At 52.8% G+C, this 18,894-nt stretch overlaps 2 protein-coding genes across 3 annotated transcripts; one reads left to right on the plus strand and one right to left on the minus strand.

The window, feature by feature from the left end:
- Positions 1-93: 93 nt before the first annotated feature.
- LOC121168181 (nucleolar protein 9-like) lies at positions 94-9,758 on the minus strand. The gene is made up of 9 exons (XM_040998058.1): positions 9,435-9,758; positions 7,817-8,293; positions 6,735-6,845; positions 6,392-6,533; positions 6,078-6,270; positions 1,504-1,644; positions 977-1,102; positions 551-787; positions 94-339 (listed from the first exon to the last, which is right to left on the minus strand). The coding sequence occupies exons 1-9, from the start codon at positions 9,676-9,678 to the stop codon at positions 160-162; spliced, it is 1,851 nt and encodes a 616-aa protein (XP_040853992.1). The 5' UTR covers positions 9,679-9,758; the 3' UTR covers positions 94-159.
- Positions 9,759-9,948: 190 nt separating this feature from the next.
- Positions 9,949-17,622, plus strand: LOC121168179 (dehydrogenase/reductase SDR family member 1-like). Of its 2 annotated transcripts, XM_040998056.1 has the most exons (9): positions 9,949-10,048; positions 10,340-10,513; positions 13,035-13,178; positions 13,338-13,417; positions 15,569-15,701; positions 16,020-16,166; positions 16,614-16,683; positions 17,017-17,097; positions 17,235-17,622. In XM_040998056.1, exons 2-9 carry the CDS (start codon positions 10,364-10,366, stop codon positions 17,369-17,371), a joined length of 942 nt encoding a protein of 313 aa, XP_040853990.1. In that variant the 5' UTR covers positions 9,949-10,048; positions 10,340-10,363; the 3' UTR covers positions 17,372-17,622. The 2 variants fall into 2 exon arrangements, with proteins under 2 accessions (XP_040853990.1, XP_040853991.1); XM_040998057.1 differs by lacking the exon at positions 9,949-10,048 and having other exon boundaries at positions 10,253-10,513.
- The last annotated feature ends 1,272 nt before the right edge of the window (positions 17,623-18,894 follow it).

Consider the following 18,894-nt stretch of genomic DNA (forward strand, 5'->3'; position numbering starts at 1 on the left):
TCATGGTTAGCATCATCCCACTCCCACAGAGACAGGATGGGGGAACACCCCATTCTCTAAAGGACAGAATGCTGGGGGCAGAGGATGGCACAAACAATCAGAGGAAGGGCAAGAGCAGCCTGCTCAAAAGCCATGACCAAGACCACTTGTGAAGCCCTCTCACTCCTCAGTCACCCAGCTATGTGGGTAAGAGAACACAAAGTCTGGAAACGCACCAGGGTGTGGGTACTCACCCAGTTCAGCTGCAATCTCCTTCCGGGCCCCCAAGGCTGCTCCACTCCAGATGGCATCCAGTACCCGGCTGCCATGGCGACTGCAGGCCAATGCCACATACTGTCCCTGCATTGAGACAAGCAAGGTAGGTTTCTTTAGAGAAGCCACAATAGTGGTGTTTGAGGCAGAGGCAGAGAAAAGTTTCAGAAGAATTTAGAGGATGGGTTAAAACAGTCTAGGAACTACATCTCTTCTTTGTTCTGAAGGTACATCATGGGGGCAGCCCGTGGTCTCTGAACAGCAGATAGTGGGGAATCAGCAGAAGCCAGAGTCTAACCTTGAGGATCTGCAGCACGCGGCGCCGCTGTTTGCGTGTCACCGAGGGGCTGGTGAGGATGGCGTCGAGCACATGGGAACCAGCAGGGCTTTGGGCCAGAGCCAGAAGCTGTGGTCCAGTCATGGCACTCAGACTCCGAAGTATAAGAGCAGGGTGGGAAAAGTGCAGCAGACGCTGCAGTAACAGAGATCCCAGGACTGTCACCTCTCCCAGTGCCCTGGCTGCAGCTGCTTCCTCCTGGGAAAGCAGAAACAGGAAGTCACAAGGCAGTCACCAAACTGGGGTACAAGGGCGCCTAACAGCACAATTCCATCCGGGGGCAGTTGAATATCTCACCACCTTCACCTCAGGGGTGACAGGCTTCCCACGCCAGGCGGGGGGTGCCTGGCTCCCAGGAGTCAGGGCTGGGCCTCTCCCCTACCTCACCTGGTGCTCCGTGGGCTCTGACCCCTCCTCCTCCACCAATCCATAGTACACCTCATAAGCCATCAGAGTGGCAAAGAGAGGCACACAGGCCACTTGCCGGGATGAGGGCTCTGCGCAGTGGAATGCCTGGAGGGAAAACACAACAGCAGGAATTTAAGAGCCCCCCTACCCCTGACCTCAACTTTCTGAACAGGGCAGACATTCAGGAAAGATGAGAAGGTCCAACTCCACAAGGTGTGAGCTCCATGAGGACAGGATCCTTCTGGCCCTGCTATGTGCCTGGCTTCAGAATGCACAACAGGGAGTGAATAAAGAGGCATCCCTTATAGAAACCCTCTCTCCACCCTGGGAGATCACTTTCATCCCCAGGCTGTGAGATGGCTTGGACCTCTCTCTCCCCAGGCTTGTGAAGTCTCTCAACATAGCCCTCTTGTGTTCCCAGAGGAACAGTGACTGAAGAATTAATTCAGTCCTAGCAGTAGGTTTGGACAAAAGGCACAGATGGACTGCAGGTGACACCCACTCACCTCCAATAGCAGCTCTAAGACCTTGGCTTGGTGGGCTCCAACTCTGCAGCAAGCCCCCACCAGGGCAACGACCACTCCTGGGTGACCCTGAGCAAGTATAGCTTCCAGGGCAGGGCTCAGCTCCTCAAACACAGCAGACAGCTGAGGAGAAACAGGGATGAAGAATGCATGGCATTCTGTATAATCTTCTTGGCTGAAAACATGAAAAGCACTGTGGCCTCGCTTCCGCTGGGTGCCTAGGTGGCCTCTGGGGGCCTGGGGGCTTTGTGCTGGGGGCTGGTGAAATGGAGTGGGTCTGGAAACTCCCACACATATTTGGGTTCCAGGCAGGCGAGGGAGGAGGTGGGGTTAGGGGCCCAGGCTGGCATACTTGTACGATATGCTAGAAGATTGGGCTTGGGGACTCATTAACATACTTGAATCCTGGCTGGGTGGAGTGGGTAGCGTCCCAGGCTGTCATGTGTGCCAGAGGACTGGATCTGGGGTCCTGGGCAGGCGGGCAGGGCATTAGGCCAGCATGTCACCCTGCCAGAAGACTGGGTTGGGAAACCCATGCACTTATGAGCACGGGGGCTGTGGCTTGATCACGGAAGGGAATATAGGATGTATGGGAGGGGAGATCGCTGAGGGAGTACATTACAGGTGAAAAATCACTTCTGCCAACAAGGCCACTGTACTTGCAGGTTAGCAAGGGGGCTAAGGCTAAGCAGTTCAGAGGGAAGCTTGAGGACTTTTCTGGGTCATTCATGTGGGAGACCTGAGCTGGACTAGTTAGCATCAACTACTGCTGACCACCACCCATCGGTGCACACAAAAGTTAGGGTTGGGGGCATACCTGCCAGTATCAGAATAGGGGATGGGTCACATTAGGCTTGGCCACAACACTAACCAGCTGGGCTGGGCCAAATCTTAGCACACTGGCAAGTGTAGGAGCCACACTGGAACACAGGCCATGCTGGACTAGGCTATCACACCTACCAGTCTGCAGGAAAGCTAGGGGTGAGGGCAAACTGGGGAGGGCAAAACTGCAGCGTGGACCCAACAGTGAGAGTTGGGACTGGAGGTGGGCTGGGCCACGCCAGTCTGTAGCACCCAATGGTAAAGGCCAAGACGGAGGATGGGTTATGTTTTATTGGGTCAGAGCAACCATCCTCACATGCAAGATCTGTGGCTGGGAGCAGGCCTGGTCAGGGAGCTAAGGGGACGCCCAGCTGAGCTATGGTTCCCCTGGTGAGCACAAGAGCCAGAATGGGGGTTGACTGGGTCTGGGGTATGCCAGACTGGGCTAGGCTCCTGCACCCACTGGTGCTCACAAGAGCCAGAGTAGGTGTGGCATGAGCTGGGCTAGGTCTCAGCACCCGCTAAACCATACAAGAGCTGGGTCTGGGGGATTGGCTAGGCATGGTTGGGCTGTAGCACCCAACAGTAAGAACCAAAATGGGTGTGGGACAGTCAGACAAGGTCACTGTTCCTGCCAGGACAGGAGGTAGGCCAAGTCAGGCTAGGCCAAGCACCCACTGGTATGCACAAGATCTGCCACTGGGAGAAGACCTGATAGAGATGCTTAGGGAACTCCTCTGTCAGGATCCAGTCCCCACAGGTGAGTGCAAGAACCAAGGCTGTGGGCCTGGCGGTGTGACCTAGTGGCTAAAATCCTCGCCTTGAACTCACCGGGATCCGATGCTATGCCAATCCGAAGCCAGGAGCCTCTTCCAGGTCTCCTGGGCGGGTGCAGGGTCCCAAAGCTTTGGGCCGTCCCCAACTGCTTTCCCAGGCCACAGGCAGGGAGCTGGATGGGAAGCGGGGCCACCGGGATTAGAACCAGCGCCCATATGGGATCCCGGGCGTGCAAGGCAAGGACCTTAACCACTGCGCCACCGCGCCAGGCCCAGATCTTCCTCTCTGTATATCTGATTTTATAGTAAAAATAAATAAATCTTAAAAAAAAAAAAAAAAAAGAGCCAAGGCTGTGAGTAGCCCAGACCAGGTCATGTTACAGTGCCCTCCAGCATATGCGTGAGTCAGGTCTGAGAGCAGGCCAGGCTGGGCCAGTTCATAGAACCTACTGGCAGACAGGAGGAGCAGGACAGAGTACAGGAAAGGTTAGGTTGGGCTACAGCAACAGCTAGTTCAAATTAGGGCCAGGAGTGGGGGCAATCCAGACTGGGCTAGGCTGCAGCACCCACTGGCAAATGCCGAGGTAAGGCAAGCCATGCCAGACTGGGCCACAGCACTCACCAGTACACATAACACTAAAGAGTGGGGTGGGGGTAGGGGTTGAACCTGGTAGGGTGCAGTGTGGGTTCTTCTCCTGAGCCACTGCTCCTGCAGGTGAATGTGAGAACTGGGGTAAATCAGGCTGGGCAGGGCTACAACATCCACTGGCCTGTATGTGAGCTGGGTTAGGAGGAGAGCCAGGCTGGGCTAAGTAACCGTACCTACTGGTACATGCCTAAGTCAGAGTAAGTGCAGACTGGTTGGTTGTCACAGTATCAGCTGGCAAATGCTGGGAATGGGGGTACCTCCTGTGAAGCTAGACTGCACAACCACCTGGACGGTGCAAGATCTGGGGCTGAGAGTGGGGTTTATTAGGGAAACTATGAGCACCTCTCTGATGGGCTGCAACTCCCACTGGTGAGTATGAGAACCAGGGCTTGGGGTGGACCTGGCTAGACAGGCAGTGGCACCCCCAGCATAAGTGTGGGCTGGACAGTGAGGTCAGTTGGGCTGAGCTAGGTTGCAGCACCTATTGGTGTATACAAAAGCCAAATGGGGGGGGGGGGGGCAGCGCAATAGCTCAGTGGCTAAAGTCTTCCCCTTGAACGCACCAGGATCCCATATGGGCACCAGTTCTAATCCTGGCAGCCCCACTTCCCATCCAGCTCCCTGCTTGTGACTTGGGAAAACAGTAGAGGATGGCACAAAGCCTTGGGACCCTGCACCCACATGGGAGACCTAGAAGAGTTCCTGGCTTTGGATCAGCGTAGTACTGGCCGTTGCGGTCACCTGAATCATCAGACAGAAGCTCTTCCTCTCAGTCTTTCCTCCTCTCTCTATGTATATATATAGCTGACATTACAATAAAAATAGATCTTAAAAAAAAAGCCAAATGGGATACAAGACAGACTGGACAAGTCTGCTGCACATACCATCATGTTTAGGAACCAGGGCTAGGGGGCAGGCCTATTGGGAGTTGTTGGGGGTCACAGTGACTGGGTTGAAGTCCTGCTGGTGTCAGTGAGTGTTAAGCATGTGGTGGGCAGGGCCGGGATGGGCCACAGTATCCATTGGTTTATGTAAGAGATGGGGCTGGAGACAGAACTGACCCAGCAACTACAACCACCAGTGTGTGTGTAGGCTGATATGGGTGATGGACTGAGCTGGCACACACAGGAGTCAGGTTGGAGTTACCTCAGATGAGGTTTCTTTGGGGACCCTTCCAATGGATCTGCTAGACTCAAAACTCTAACCACAAAGAAAACTGCAGGGTCCGTGGTCTGATCATGGAGTGCAGGCCTCAGAACTGGGCCTCCTCAGTTGTTTAAGATGGTGCAGTGGATAGAATGACCAGATGCAAATAGGGCATATGTAGTTCATTGGGGCCTGCAGAGGACATCTAGTACCATAGCACAGCATGGAGAACAGAAAAATTGGACAACTCCTTCAGTCAAGTGTTGAGAGCAAATATTTGGGCAAATAGAAACTACGGTGAACTATGTCAGCCAATGGACGTTGGAAGGATTTTCTCAACCTTGGAGCAACGAAATCAACAGCATTTCAGAACTATCAAAGCCACTTGAGCAGTACCCTCAGAGCATGTTTCACATTAGGAACCCTGGGATGACACTGGGTGACCATCCACCATTCCCAGGTTCTGATGTGATTTGGGGATGCTGGGTGTGGCTTCTCCCCTTCTCTCCTCCCTTCCCCCAGACACAAGAAGAAGAAAAAGAAAAATTGGAAACAATGGTCTCATCCACTTTTCCCTACTCCTCCACCTTTCCTATACTAATCAGTGGTCTACATGGCCATACATCCTTCTCAACTATGCAAACATCATCAAAAGTAAAGATGAAAAGCACTGCCAATACCAGGACTCTGTTTTGGCTGAGTAAAGCTTAGGACTAGGGAACTCTCTTAGAGATGTCACCTCATGAAGAGAGGAACCTTAAATGCACAAAGCAAAAGCAAGGGTAAGATCTGCCCTTCTACTCCAACACTCATCCCATGAGACTGCAAGGAAGTCGGCTTCGGGAATGAGCAACGAAGAGAAAGTGAAACTCTGATGACTGTCCAGCACTCCTGTGGATTTGCAGTCCAATACTCAAGACTCGAGTGGCTCATGGAACCTCAAGTTTAAAACTATGAGCCAGTCCCTTGCTGGGGCTCATGCCTCAGAGAAGTCAAAACAAATCCTCTCTGAGATGGGAGTCCCTTTATCTTCAGCTCTGGTTCCTAAGCCAACATCCAACACATCATCATGGACACAAAGCAGAAGGGAAGGCACACAGTAAAATAGGGCCCCAGTGAGCAAGGACTAGCAGAAACAGACTAAGCACAGGTTCTTGACTCACCAGCTCAGGCGTGGAGATTGCATCCAGTAAGCGCTGCAAAGGGAAGTTGGCAATGGGATGTGCAGCCAGGGTCTGCAGCTGGCCCTGCAGGTGGTCCTTGAAGAGGCTCTGGAGCTGAGAGGGGTCCAACACCAGCAGCACCTGCTCCAGGAGCCTGGAGCTTGTCTGATCTCGCAGAAACAGCAGGAGGGGGCTGGGAACAGGAGCAGGGGGCCAGCCATTTTATCCCCATTTCATCCAAAATACAGGTGCACCACCTCATTCACAGCACACAGTCCCATCAACCTTGGCTAGTGCCAAGGTCCTGACCATACCTGCCATCTGCTGATGCATTGCGAGTACTCAGGTAGCCAATCACAGCACTGCAAAGATGGGCACAAGACTGGGGCAGTTTGCGGCATAGAATCTGTAAGGCCACTTGAAGGCAGAAGCTGGAGATCTTGTTGGTGATGAACACTATGGGCAGAAACAAGAAAATCCGCATGATCTGTACACCTCCACCAATCAACAACCACATGCAGGGGACCATGGACACAGGGGCTCCACACAAAGGGCCTCGGCACATCCAATCAGGCCACGGTCTGAAGAGGAACAACCTGCTGGGTGGGAAACATCTCCAGAAACGGCTTCTGACCCTCCCCACAGTCCTCTCCTTACCAGCAATGTCCTTCAGAAAGCAAGAGCTCATGTCCTGAAGGCAATTCAAGAAGGTTCCAGGAACCTCAAAATCAGCTGGCTTGCACTCCCGGGCTGGAGTCCTTTGAGCTTCTGGATCAAGATCAAGAACAAGTGCAGGCTATGGCAGAGCACTAGGGTTCTTTTTACTTTTCCTCCTGCCACTATGGCAGGAGGTAAGGGTCTTTTCTATCTCAAAACCCCCTCCCGTCGCTAGGACGGGAGTCTTCTTTTCTCAGCCTTTCTAATAAATCCTGCTTTAAAACTAAAAAAAAAAAAAAAAAGAACAAGTGCAGGGAGGAGGTCACCAACTACCCTCTGGAGGAAGAATGATTCCACAGAGCAGCAGGCACCCAGCTTGGTGAAGCAGAAAGATGCGATAAGGCCAGCCACCCAAATGGGAGCTCTAGACAATGCTTCTGCTTTTTTAATGAGAAACCTCCAGTTTTGGTCCAGTCCTCTACCACCCACACAAGAGAGTTTAAACTCCTCAGCCGAGTACTCCACACATCCCCAAATCAGGCCTTGTTCCAACTCTCTACTCTTACTTCCTAGAGTTTCTCAAAATACATGCCACAGCTTACGAATGTCTCATAAAACCAACCTAATGATCTTAACCTGTGTTCTTCCTAATAGAGCAGAACAAAATGAGAAAAGAACACCGCAGTAACAGTATTCTCTCTTAAACTTTTGCCTTATGCCAGTATAGGTACATAATCACACACACACACACACACACTCATGTCCATGTTGAATCATATTAAAACAAAAACCACACACATTTCAGGGATAGTGGTTTAGCCTCGCAGCTGGGCCTGCACCTCACCCCAGAGTGCCCGGGTTCAACACTCAGCCTGACTCTGGTTCCTGCTGAATGCGAGGCAGAGGTAGCGGTGCCAGCTCAGCTTGCTGGGTTCCCACCTACCGCCTGGCAGACCTATAATGAGCTACTACACATCTCTAATCTCACTGCCAATTCTTCCAGCTCAAGCTCCCTCTGAAGACTTACTTCCCAGCTTACTCTCTGCTCCCTAAACTCTCCTTCCTGCTCCTGTAATACTTACCGGAGGCCTGGGAGCTCCAGGGCCTAGCTCGCTCAGATTCCACGAGAACTCCTCCTAACACCTGAAGCAGAGTCCTCACCATGAAGCTGCCATGTGTGTCTCCACAGTAGAAAAGAAAATCATCACACACTTCGGCCGCGAGGCCCAGGACCAGCTCCTCCAAGGTCTCCAAGGTACAATCCACCCCAGCCGTCACCTTCTCCTCTTCTTCCTCCTCAGGTTCATCATCCTCCTCCTTCCGTGCAGGACTCCCCAGCAGCCGAGGCAGCTGCAGCAAAGCACTCTGTAGGACATGGACCCCACACCGATGACAGGCCACAGAGCGTAGATTGGGGCGCAGGGCAGCCCATATTCGACAGAAAGGTTTCAGGGGACTGAAGCCCAGCAGTTCCTGTAGCACCTCGCTGCCAGTCCTGCTCGTGGCCAAGGCTAGGGCCTGAGTCTCCACTTCCTTCAGAATGTTGTGCACCATCAGCTCTGCAAAGGCAAGAAAACAAATACAGGCATTTAAAAGAAACTAAGGGGAGCAGGTCTGGTGGTGCAGCACATTGACCCTCCAACTTGCAGTGCTGCACTCCCATACAGGCACCGGTTCATGTCCCAACTGCTCCACTTCCATCTGGCTCCCTGCTTGTGGTAGCAGAGGATGGCCCAAAGCCTTGGGACCCCGCACCCACTCAGGAGACCCAGAAGTTGTTCCTGGCTTCTAGCTTCAAACTGATCCAGCTCTGGCCACTGCGGTCACATGAGAAGTGAACCAGCAGTTGGAAGAGCTTATTTATTCTGTCTCTCCTGCTCTCGGTAAATCCACAATTCCAGCAAATACAGAATTCATAAAACAAAATAAAACAGACAATAAAAAAACTGAGGTTCTGGCATTGTGGAGTAGCTGGGAAAGTCACCATTTGCAATACCAGTATCATTTCTAGGTCCGGGGTCCAGTCTCAGCTACCTCACTCCCTACCTGACTCCCTTCTCAGTGCTTGGGACCCTGCAGACATGTGAGTGATCCAAATTAAGTCCCTGGCTCCTGGCTTCAACCCAACTCAGCCCTGCCAGTTGCGGCCATTTAGGGAGTGAACCAGCAGATGGAAGGTCTCTCTCACTCTCAAAGTAGGAATACTTGTTTTTTTAGATTTATTTTTTATTGGAAAGTCAGATTTACAGAGAGTGGAAGATACAGACAGAAAGATCTCCCATCCACTGGTTCACTCCCCAGTACTCCCAACGGCCAGACCTGAGCTGATCCGAAGCCAGGAGCTTCTTCCGGATCTCCCACATGGGTGCAGGGTCCCAAGGCGTTGGAACATCTTTGACTGGTTTTTCAGGCCACAGGGAGGGAGCTGGAAGGAAAATGGAGCAGGCAGGTTATGTACCCTCAAAGCGTGCAAGGCGAGGACTTTAGCCAATAGGCTACCACGCCGGAACCAGAAAGGATACTTTAAAATAAATATGTAACATAATTTTTAAAACAAGATTTTGAGAAAAGGACAACGTTACGTTCCATCACAAAGGGCTCGCACTGTACGGGAACCAAGAGAACCTGGGGATGCAGATAAAGTGCCCACACCCTAGGAACTCTCCAAAGCTTCCCCACCCTCCCGGACTGTCTGCTAACCTCGTTCTTCTCCGGTCTCAGGCGCCTCTTTCAGCGCCGACAGGGCCCGGCGGAAATAACCCAGGGCTTCGGAGCTCAGGTGGGGGTGCGCATCCGAAGCCGTCTCCGAGCGCCCGCCCGGGACCTGCTGTCTGCGACCTGGCGCGGGGCGCCCGGACCCCTCAGCCACGCATCCACGTCTGCGGCCATCTGGGAGTCGGCGCCCCGCCTTGTTGTGGTGAGGGGAGCGCGGACCCAGCCCCATGCGTGCTCGGATCCCGCTAGGCCTTCCTCAGCCACACGATGATCAAGCCGCCGGGAACAGAACCCCGCAGGCAACCAGTTCACACAGGCAGCCACTCTGGGTGCCGGGGAAACGTCATAGACACGCGACGTCCCGGTGTGGGCGTGTCCCGACAGTCGCCCCGCCTAGACCCCGCCCCCGACAGCCGCCTGCAGCTGTGGGAACCCCGCCTCCTCCTGGAGGAGAGTGCTTCCACAGCAGCACTGCGCGCTGACCCCGCGCTAGTCCCTGCCCTGGTTCCGCCCCTGCGGCCTGAATAAAAGTTCGACGGCTGCAGGAGCAGAGAGCCACTCCAGGAGAGACCCCGGAGACAGCTGCCACGGGTAGGCAGGTAAGGGGCGCGAGCCGTCCACGCTTGGAGCTAAGGGTTTCGCTGCAGCTCTGCCTGGAAGCCCAGTTCTACACTGCACCCCGAGGGTCCGGTCCGCCACAGTCCTAACCTGTTGGCCCTTTGGTCGCGGTAGGTCTTCCTCTATGCTCTTTGCTTCTCTAGGAAGCCACAGTCGCCCTTGACCCACATCAGACTCACTTGTTGCTTCTGGAACTTTCCTGTTTTCATAGTGGTATTCCCCTGCAAACATGCCTTGCCTCCTTCCCTCAGGGCACTTCTCTGCTCCCTCAGGTTCTCCCCCTTGGCCAGTGAACCATGGCTCCTCCCATGAAGGGTCAAGTGTGTGTGGTGACTGGGGCCTCCAGAGGTATTGGCCGCGGCATTGCCCTGCAGCTCTGTCAGGCAGGGGCTACTGTTTACATCACTGGCCGCCACCTGGACACCCTTCAAGCCACTGCTCAGGAGGTGAGTGAGGGACCCACTTCTCAGTCTTCAGCTGCCACCAAGTCTTCACCAGGGTGAGATGAAGGGCCCCAGAAAAACAAGGGCACTCCAAAACCTCAGGGAAAGTGGAATTAGAAGATGTGCTTGTGTTGATAAAAACAAACAATAAAATGAGCCCATCAATGTGGCCTCGATGCAAAAGTCCACGCGTTGAAAGCACCCGGGTCCCATATGGGCACCGATTTTAATCCCAGCAGCCCCGCTTCTCATCCACCTTCCTACTTGTGGCCTGGGAAAGTAGTTGAGAATGGCACAAAGCCATGGACCCTGCACCGGCATGGGAGACAAGCAGAGCTCCTGGCTTTAGATAAGCTCCGCTCCGGCCATTGTGGCTGCCTGGGGAGGGAATCATTAATGGAGGATCTTCCTCTTTGTCTCTCCTCTGTCTGTATCTGACTTTGCAATGAAAATAAATAAATCTTAAAAAAAGAAAGAAATGCCAAAAAAAGAGTGTAATCCCTGTGTAGGTTTTTGGGATAATGTTTACTTTCCATTAACATTTTGGAATTGTTCTATTCATGCTTTTCAGAATGTTTTGCAAAGTCAAATTAAGTCTCTTTAAATTCCATTTTCCCATGTACTTTTCACTGACCTACTGGGTTTAGTGGGGCGAACCTTGGATGACTTGATTTGGGCAAACGCTGAGGCTCTGATAACTAACAAAGTCATTTCAGCAGGAGGTCAGGTGGTAAACCAGGCTGACAAAGGGGGTTGTGACAAGGAGTGTGTGTGCAGAGTGGCATGGGTGAGGGGTGGCACATGCAGGTGACAGGAGCAGTAGTTGAGCAAGGTGTTCTGGAAGAAGTGGTTCTTGCCCTGAGTCTTGAAGGCAGAAGTTAGGTGAGGAGAAGCAGTGAAGCACAGGCTGGGTAGCACAGGCTGGACAAGCAGAGGGAAGGAGGTGAAAGGTGTTCATGTTGCCACCTGAGGCAGGCAAGGGAAGTGTGGTGGGTGAGGGGCTGGAGAGGAAACGAGGGTCTCAGGAGACCCTGCAGGAGAACTTTGGTTTACTCTCTGAGATGCTGGTTCAGTTGGAAGGTCACACTCAGGTTTGTGTTTCTGATGGTTCATGGTGACCGACCAGACAGGAAGAGTTTGTTTAAGGCAGAGAGCCCTGGGGGGCCAGGTGACCACTGGGAGACACTGCAGTGGCTCAGGTGAGGGAGTCAGAGGGAAGGAGCCAGAAGGAGATCTGGGAGTAGGAGGATTGTTCTGGAATAAGGTCCTGTTGCTGTGCAGTGGGAGGTAGGTGTACAGAGAGCAAGGGTGCCTGGGCAGTGCAAGTGGTCCCGGCCTGAGAGCTTGGAGTGTCCCATGACTGTGTGAACAAGCATAAGGGGCTCCAGGAGAGCAAAGCTAAGGACCCAGGACCAGGACACAGAGAGCAACTGGGTTCTCAGGAGCAGGCTCGGAACCTCATTGACTCTTAACTCAGCTCACAGAGAGCAAGGTGACGCACCACAGACACTTGATATCAGTCTTTTTTTTTTTTTCTTAAGATTTATTTGTTTTTATTGGAAAGGCATATATACTGAAAGGAGGAGAGACAGAGAAGTTCTTCTGTCTGTTGATTCACTCCCCTGGGGCTGCTACAGCTGCAGCTGAGCCAATGCAACTCCAGAGGCCAGGAGTTTCTTCTGGGTATCCCACACAGGTACAGGGTCCAAAACTTTTGGGCCATCCTTGACTGCTCTCCCAGCTCACAAGCAGGCAGCTGGATGGGAAGTAGGGGCATTGGAATTAGAACCGATCCCTATATAGAATTCCAATGCATTCAGAAAGGTGAGAACTTTTACCAATATGCTATCACACTGGGCCATTAGTATCAATCTTGACTACTTTTTAGAGAGGAAATGGTGGCTAAGAGCCATTTTCTATATTTTTACCTTTTATTGTCTTTTGAAAACAATTTGTTTGTTTTACTTAAAATCAGAAATACAGAGAATAGGAGAGATAGAGTGATCTCAAAACAGCTGACTCACTCCCCCCAAATGATTAACGTCCAGAGCTCATCTGATTCAAAGCCAGGAACCAGGAGCTTCTCCCAGGTCTTCCACATGGCTACAGGCTCTCAAGGCTTTGGCCCATCCTCCACCGACTTCCCACTCTGTAAGCAGGGAGCTGGATGGGAAGTGGAGCATCTGGGATATGAACTGGAGCCTATATGTGGTGCTGCAGGTGGAGAATTAGCCAGCTAAACCATCCTGCTGGCCACAAAGCTTTTTTTTTCTTTCCCCTTACATATGAAAATGAATCTCTGCTACAACCCTGGTGGGGCACATGTAATCCTGCTCTTTTATTATTATCAGTAGTGGTATTACCCAGTCTACCCTGCCAGCCTGTGAAGCTTCCTAAGCAGGCACCAGAGGGCAGTACGGAACACTGTGTGTCCTCATGGGCTGGCTGCCTTGGATCCCTGGGCTGCCCCCTGGGTTGGGAGCCCCTCAGGAGGACTCTGAGCTCCTGTCCTTTCCCCCTGCAGGCTCAAGCCCGAGGTGGCCGCTGTGTGCCTGTGGTGTGTGATTCCAGCCAGGAGAGTGAAGTGCGGAGCCTGTTTGAGCAAGTGAATCGGGAACAGCATGGGCGTCTGGATGTGCTGGTCAACAACGCCTATGCTGGGGTTCAGGTGCCTTTGAACTTTGATCCAACCCCACATTCCAGACCTCTCCTCTCACTCAGAATCCTGGTCACCAGGCTCATTATGCCCCTCTTCCTGCCTGCCTTCCTCTTCATACCTTCCTGCCTTCAGATTCATGCAGTTGATTACCCTCCCTATACCTTGTAGCCCATCTTGAATTCTTGGAATAAAGCATTCTGGGAATGTCCTGCCACCATCTGGGATGACATCAACAATGTTGGACTCAGGTGGGTGACCTAAATGCCCACATTTGCTTAGCCATCCCAAGGGCCCAAGATCTTCTTTCGGGCTTTCTCTAGCCAACTCTTTCCTCTCCTTTCTGATCTAACCTGACATACCTCGTGTCACAATTGCCATTCAGGTAAGGCTCTGTCTGAGAATGATGAGTCCTGAAAATGGCAAGTACTGCTGTGTTTCCCTCTGTACTTTACACTCATCTGACACTCTGCCTGTCCCAATGGGAGACCTGAAAGGCAGCCTACCCTCACCCGCAAACACACACCCCTGTCAGCCTGTCCACACACTGCTTGTTGTCTGTAAATTTGCGTCAGTTAGAGGATGAGTTGCTTATAAACCTGGATAAGATCAATAAGATCAGCACCAGCCATACTTGATCACTCCACGCCCTCCCAGGACAGAGTATTAAGGGCACTGAGCCACAGAGTCACAAGTACACCTGGAATGGGACTGAGATATTAGGCATGTAGAATCAATCCTAGTGATGTGACACTTATATCTCTGTGCGTCACCATGGAACCATGGTGACCTCTCTACTATGAACCCATGCCAGATGTATGTGAGGGTCACCTGGGAAATCCAACTCTGTGTGCAGACCTGTGACTATGACACCCACAACACACACTGGTCAGTTTTCACCCCAGTGATAAGCCCAATGAGGGTAAGAATGCAGAAGTGGTGTCAGAAGTGGGCCAACAGTGAAGTCAGAGGGGCACAGTCAGCTCAGAGGCAAGAAAGGAGAAGCCAACACTGACAACTCGCCAGGACCCGCAACCACAGCCCTCCAGAGAGGCCTCAGCCCCCTTTAAAAGATGATTATGTAGTTATTTGAAAGGCTGAGTAAGAGAGAGAGAGACCGGGACATACACACACACAGAAACAGAGGCAGGGAGAGCAAGAGAGCATCTCTTCCATCTGCTGGCTCACTCCCCAGATGTCTGCAACACCCAACACTGGGCCAGGCCAAAGCTAGGAGCCTAGAACACCATGTGGGTTTCCCACATGGAGAGCAGAGACTCAGGCCCTTGGGTCCTCTGCTGCTGCCTTTGCAGGTGCATCAGCAGGGAGCTGGCTGGGAAGCAGGGTAGCTGGGCTTGAGCTGGCACTCCTATGGGATGCCAGCACTCTGGGCAGCAGCTTCCCTCACTGCACTACAGTCACCTGGAGTGGCTCCTTTAACGCCCTCATGATGGCGGGCCAGGGTTATGAGGCTGAGATGGGGGCTCCAGGCAGAGCCCCAGCCCCTGAGCCCTGATGAGTTCTCCATTGTCCTGACAAGGCATCGGTTCTTCCTCTCACCCTCCTTGCTCTGCTTGACCTGGGGCTGGGTGTCCTTGTGCAGTTATAGTTCAGTTCTGCACTCCAGTGTGGGTGGCAGGAACCCACCCTCCTGAGTCACTGCTACTGCCTCCCAGGGTGCACGTTGTCAGGTGACTGGAATCTGGGGAAGGAGCTGGGACTGCCTCTAGGCAGCCAGATGTGGGATGTGGGTGTCCTGCCCACTAGGCTAGAGACCCTCCTTGTGCAGGGTAGTGTGAGAGAAGACGAGGTGGAGGAAGATAATCCCAATCACCCACAAGGTGTTTTTATTCTTGTAGAATTTTCCTGGCCTCCTTTTCAGTTTATTTTGCTTGTTCAGCTTAATCTTGTCAGTTCATCTAAAAAGTCTGATTAAACATCTGTGATTGAAACAAAAAAAAGTCTTACTGGGCAATAAGTCCGATGGACTAAATCAATGGGTTAGTTTGCACAGAGCTTGTGTGTTACAGGTTCCTGTGTTGAAGTACTTGGTTTCCTATTGTCTTTCTTTGTCAACCTTATCCATTTTTAAGTGTTTCACAACTAAAACATGTTACAATATAACTGCCATTGTTTCAGAGTCTTTCTCTGATTCCCCCTAGACTGCATTCTCACACAAGTGGATGAGTGGGTGTTTCATATTACCCATTTTCCCATCAGCATGTGTCCTCAGATATTCTATCCCTCTGATCTGCAACCCCAGTACCCTCCCCTCACCCTGTCTCTATGCTGCCTCCCCAGACAAGTCCACCTAAGTGCAGTCAGTAGGGGGTGCTGGATGCTGCTGGGTGCTGGAGCCCCAGGGCTGCACTTACATTGTGCCTTCTCTGTCCACCTTCCAGAGGCCACTACTTGTGCTCCGTGTATGGGGCACGGATGATGGTCCCAGCTGGCCGGGGACTCATCGTGGTCATCTCCTCTATGGGTGGCCTGCAGTATCTGTTCAGCGTCCCCTATGGCGTGGGCAAAGCTGCGGTGAGCATGCAGTGGCATGGGGGTCAGGGAGGGATAGGGCAGTGGTAATACCTTGGAGTTCAGAAAGTACTGTCCCTGGTGCTCAGAATGGTGGGACTGGCTGGACCCCACTCTCTCCTGCTCAATCAAAACAGTTCCTTGGCTGGAGCTCGCTTCAGTTGACAGAGTAGGCAGCACCAAGGGGGAGCAGGCAGCTGAGATGGCAGGGCTCCTGGAAAGGACAGGGGCTTGGGACATGCCCCTTGGGAGCAGGGAGGGTACAGGAGGAAAGTGACATGACCCCATGTCCTGACTCTCACCACCCCCATCTCTTCTCAGTGTGACAGGCTGGCTGCTGACTGTGCCCATGAGCTGCGACGCCACGGGGTCAGCTATGTGTCCCTGTGGCCAGGACTGGTGCAGACGGAGCTTGTGAAGGAGCAGATGGAGAAGGGGCATCTGAGCAAGGATCCCACAATGAAGCTGGTTGGCAGTAGAAGCAGGGGTGTGGGAGGAAGAGACACTGGGGAATAGGTCTGTCCTTCCTCAGAGACCAGACAAGAAGCCACAGGAGCCTATGGTGCTGCCTACAACAGCACAGGGCTGAGCCCTGGACCCACACCATTTCATTTCCTTCCTCCTGTAGGTGGCTCCTCTGAGACTCAGGTCACCCAGCTTGCTCAAGGTCCTAGAGGTCCCCAGTGGGAAGGCTGTGTAGCTCTAAGACCCAGGCACTTGCCCTCACAATGAACTCCCCTGGGATGCAGGGCACCCACTGGCACTACCAGATCCTTCCACTTGGAGGCAGTGGGGCCTGCCCTGTGTGGGCAGCTCCTGCAGAAGGGCTCTGACATCTCTTTGCCTTGATGGAGGAGAGAGGTGTGAGCAGGGCTCTCAGAGGCTCACCTCTCACCTCTCTGCCCTCTGTTGCAGCTCCAATCTCAGTTCTCATCCGCAGAATCCACAGAAGTGAGTGGCAAATGTGTGGTGGCTCTGGCAACAGGTGAGGAGCTTGGAGGCCCCTGGCAATTGGAAAGGACATGGGGAGTATGCCGGCTGGCACAGCCTCTGTCGAGTTCTGGGTGGGGAGGTGGTTGGGCACTGTGCCCTTTTCCTCTGGCTCTCAGAGGAGGCTTTCACCTTTGTTCCTTTGGAGGCCCAACAAGTCAGGATTGTCAGTTGGATATACAAGGTGCGGTCATGAGCCTTGCTAAGAATGGAGGACAGTTAGCCTGGCCTCCTGAGCCTGACTCAGTGGCCCTGTCCAGTTGTGCTCATACCCTGGCTCCCTCCACCACTCCTTCATTGCCATCTCCTGCTGTGTGTGTGCCCACAGACCCCAACATCCTGAGCCTCAGTGGGAAGGTGTTGCCCTCCTGTGACCTGGCACGGCGCTATGGCTTTCGGGATGTGGATGGTGAGAACCATGGCCTCACAGTTGCTCTTGGATGTTCCTCCTTTCCTCCCACCCTCCATGTCAGCCTCTTCAGCTAACTTGTGGAATCTGGGTGTGGAGAATAGAGTTCTGACCTTCCAACTCCTGTTGCCCCACAGGCCGTCCTATCTACGATTACTTGTCTGTGAGCTCCGCATTGTTACAAGCTTCCCCCTTGAGCTGGCTGGCCTCCTACCTGCCCGGATTTCTGCGTATGCCCAAGTGGCTCATCACACTGTATTCTAGCAAGTTCTGACCATCCTGGCCCTACGTTACAGCTGTTCTCTCCTGCTGCCTGGAGGGTAATGGGGCCTATCCCTGTGGAATTAGGCAGGCTTTCTTGCCTTCCCTTGCCCTTAACATGAAGAGAAGACCTCTGTTCTGTGTCAGTGGTGAATTTAAAGTCCCTTCTGGGTGTTTCTTTGTGCCTTTGTTTTCCTCAATCTTCCACGTTTTGCTGCATTTAAAAGTTCCCTATGAGTTAATAAATATCTGGCTTCTCCTTCAGTGTACTTTCATTTCCTTCCTTTTAAAAAGAAAAGTAAAAATTATTTCATTTCAAAGGCAGAGTCACATGGAGGGAGAGATGAAAGAGATCTTCCACTCATTGATGCATTCCCCAAATGACCACAATAGCCAGGGTTGGAACATGCTGGAGCCACAAGCTCTGTCTGGGATCTCCCACGTGGGTGCAGGTTACACTACTTTCCTAGGTGCATTAACAGGGAACTGGATCAGAAATGGAGCAGCCTTGATTCAGAACAGCATCGGTATGGGATACTAGCATCCCCGAGGGAAGCTTAACCCAGCATGCTCATCCCAATTCTTTTCTTCTTTACTTGGCAAAACAGAAAGAGATTTCCCTTCTGCTGGTTCACACCCCAAAATGCTAGCAGCAGCCAAGGTTGAGCACCAAATCCAGGAACCTGGAACTCCATCTGCGTCTCTCATGTGGGTGTGGGGACACATGTCCTCAAGCAGTTTCCTTCTGCCTCCCTGTGTTAACATGAACAGGAAGCTGAAGCCAGAAGCAAAGGAGCCAGGACTCAAACCAGCTCCACCAATATGGCACGCAGCTGTCCCAAAGAGTATCTTGCCCACAGCACCACCTGAAGACTCCCTGCTGTGTGGGCCTGAGCCCTGATTCTTTGACCAGCAAAGTGTCAGTGGATCAAGGCCTCCTTTCACCAAGTCTGTTCCTTTTCTTCATTTCAGAGCCACGTGCCATGCTCCCACTCGGAAGCTGGGCCACCTCCTCAGCCAGCACCCAGCACGACCACCCTCACACTGGCCTTCCAATGCTTCCTTCCACCCCCTCTTCAAGGAAGCTTGCAGCCTAGCTGAGTGTGATCTGTGGGGGAGGCCCAGTCCCATGAGGGTGGGTCCCTTGCTGTTTGTGATTTCCTGGATTCAGGAAGAAATTACTGGCTGAGGAGTATCAGGAGTACTAGGGAGTAGTATAGCAACAGCTGATGGCACATTCTACCTCAGCCCTTCTGTTGGGCTGAGTTGAATTCTGCAGAAAGACAACTCAGCATTGCATGAGCCCTTTCTGGAAGCCTTGGCTGCAGGGGCTTTGTCCCAGCCTGAGGCAGCAGGTGTGCTCCCAGGAGCAGCTGTCAAGGGCAGTTCCAAAGAAGACTCCTTACCAGCAGCACAGAGGAGCATTGGAGGTGAAGGCTCAGCTGCTGCCAATCAGAGGGCCTGAGACCACTGCCCTTCTGCCAGAGCTGCAGGGCGAGAGCTTCTAGAAGCTGCCACTGCCATGGCCCCTTTGGG

This window comes from Ochotona curzoniae, unplaced genomic scaffold (genome assembly GCF_017591425.1).
Source record: "Ochotona curzoniae isolate NIBS_2020 unplaced genomic scaffold, NIBS_Ocur_1.0 patch73, whole genome shotgun sequence".
NCBI lineage: Eukaryota > Metazoa > Chordata > Mammalia > Lagomorpha > Ochotonidae > Ochotona > Ochotona curzoniae.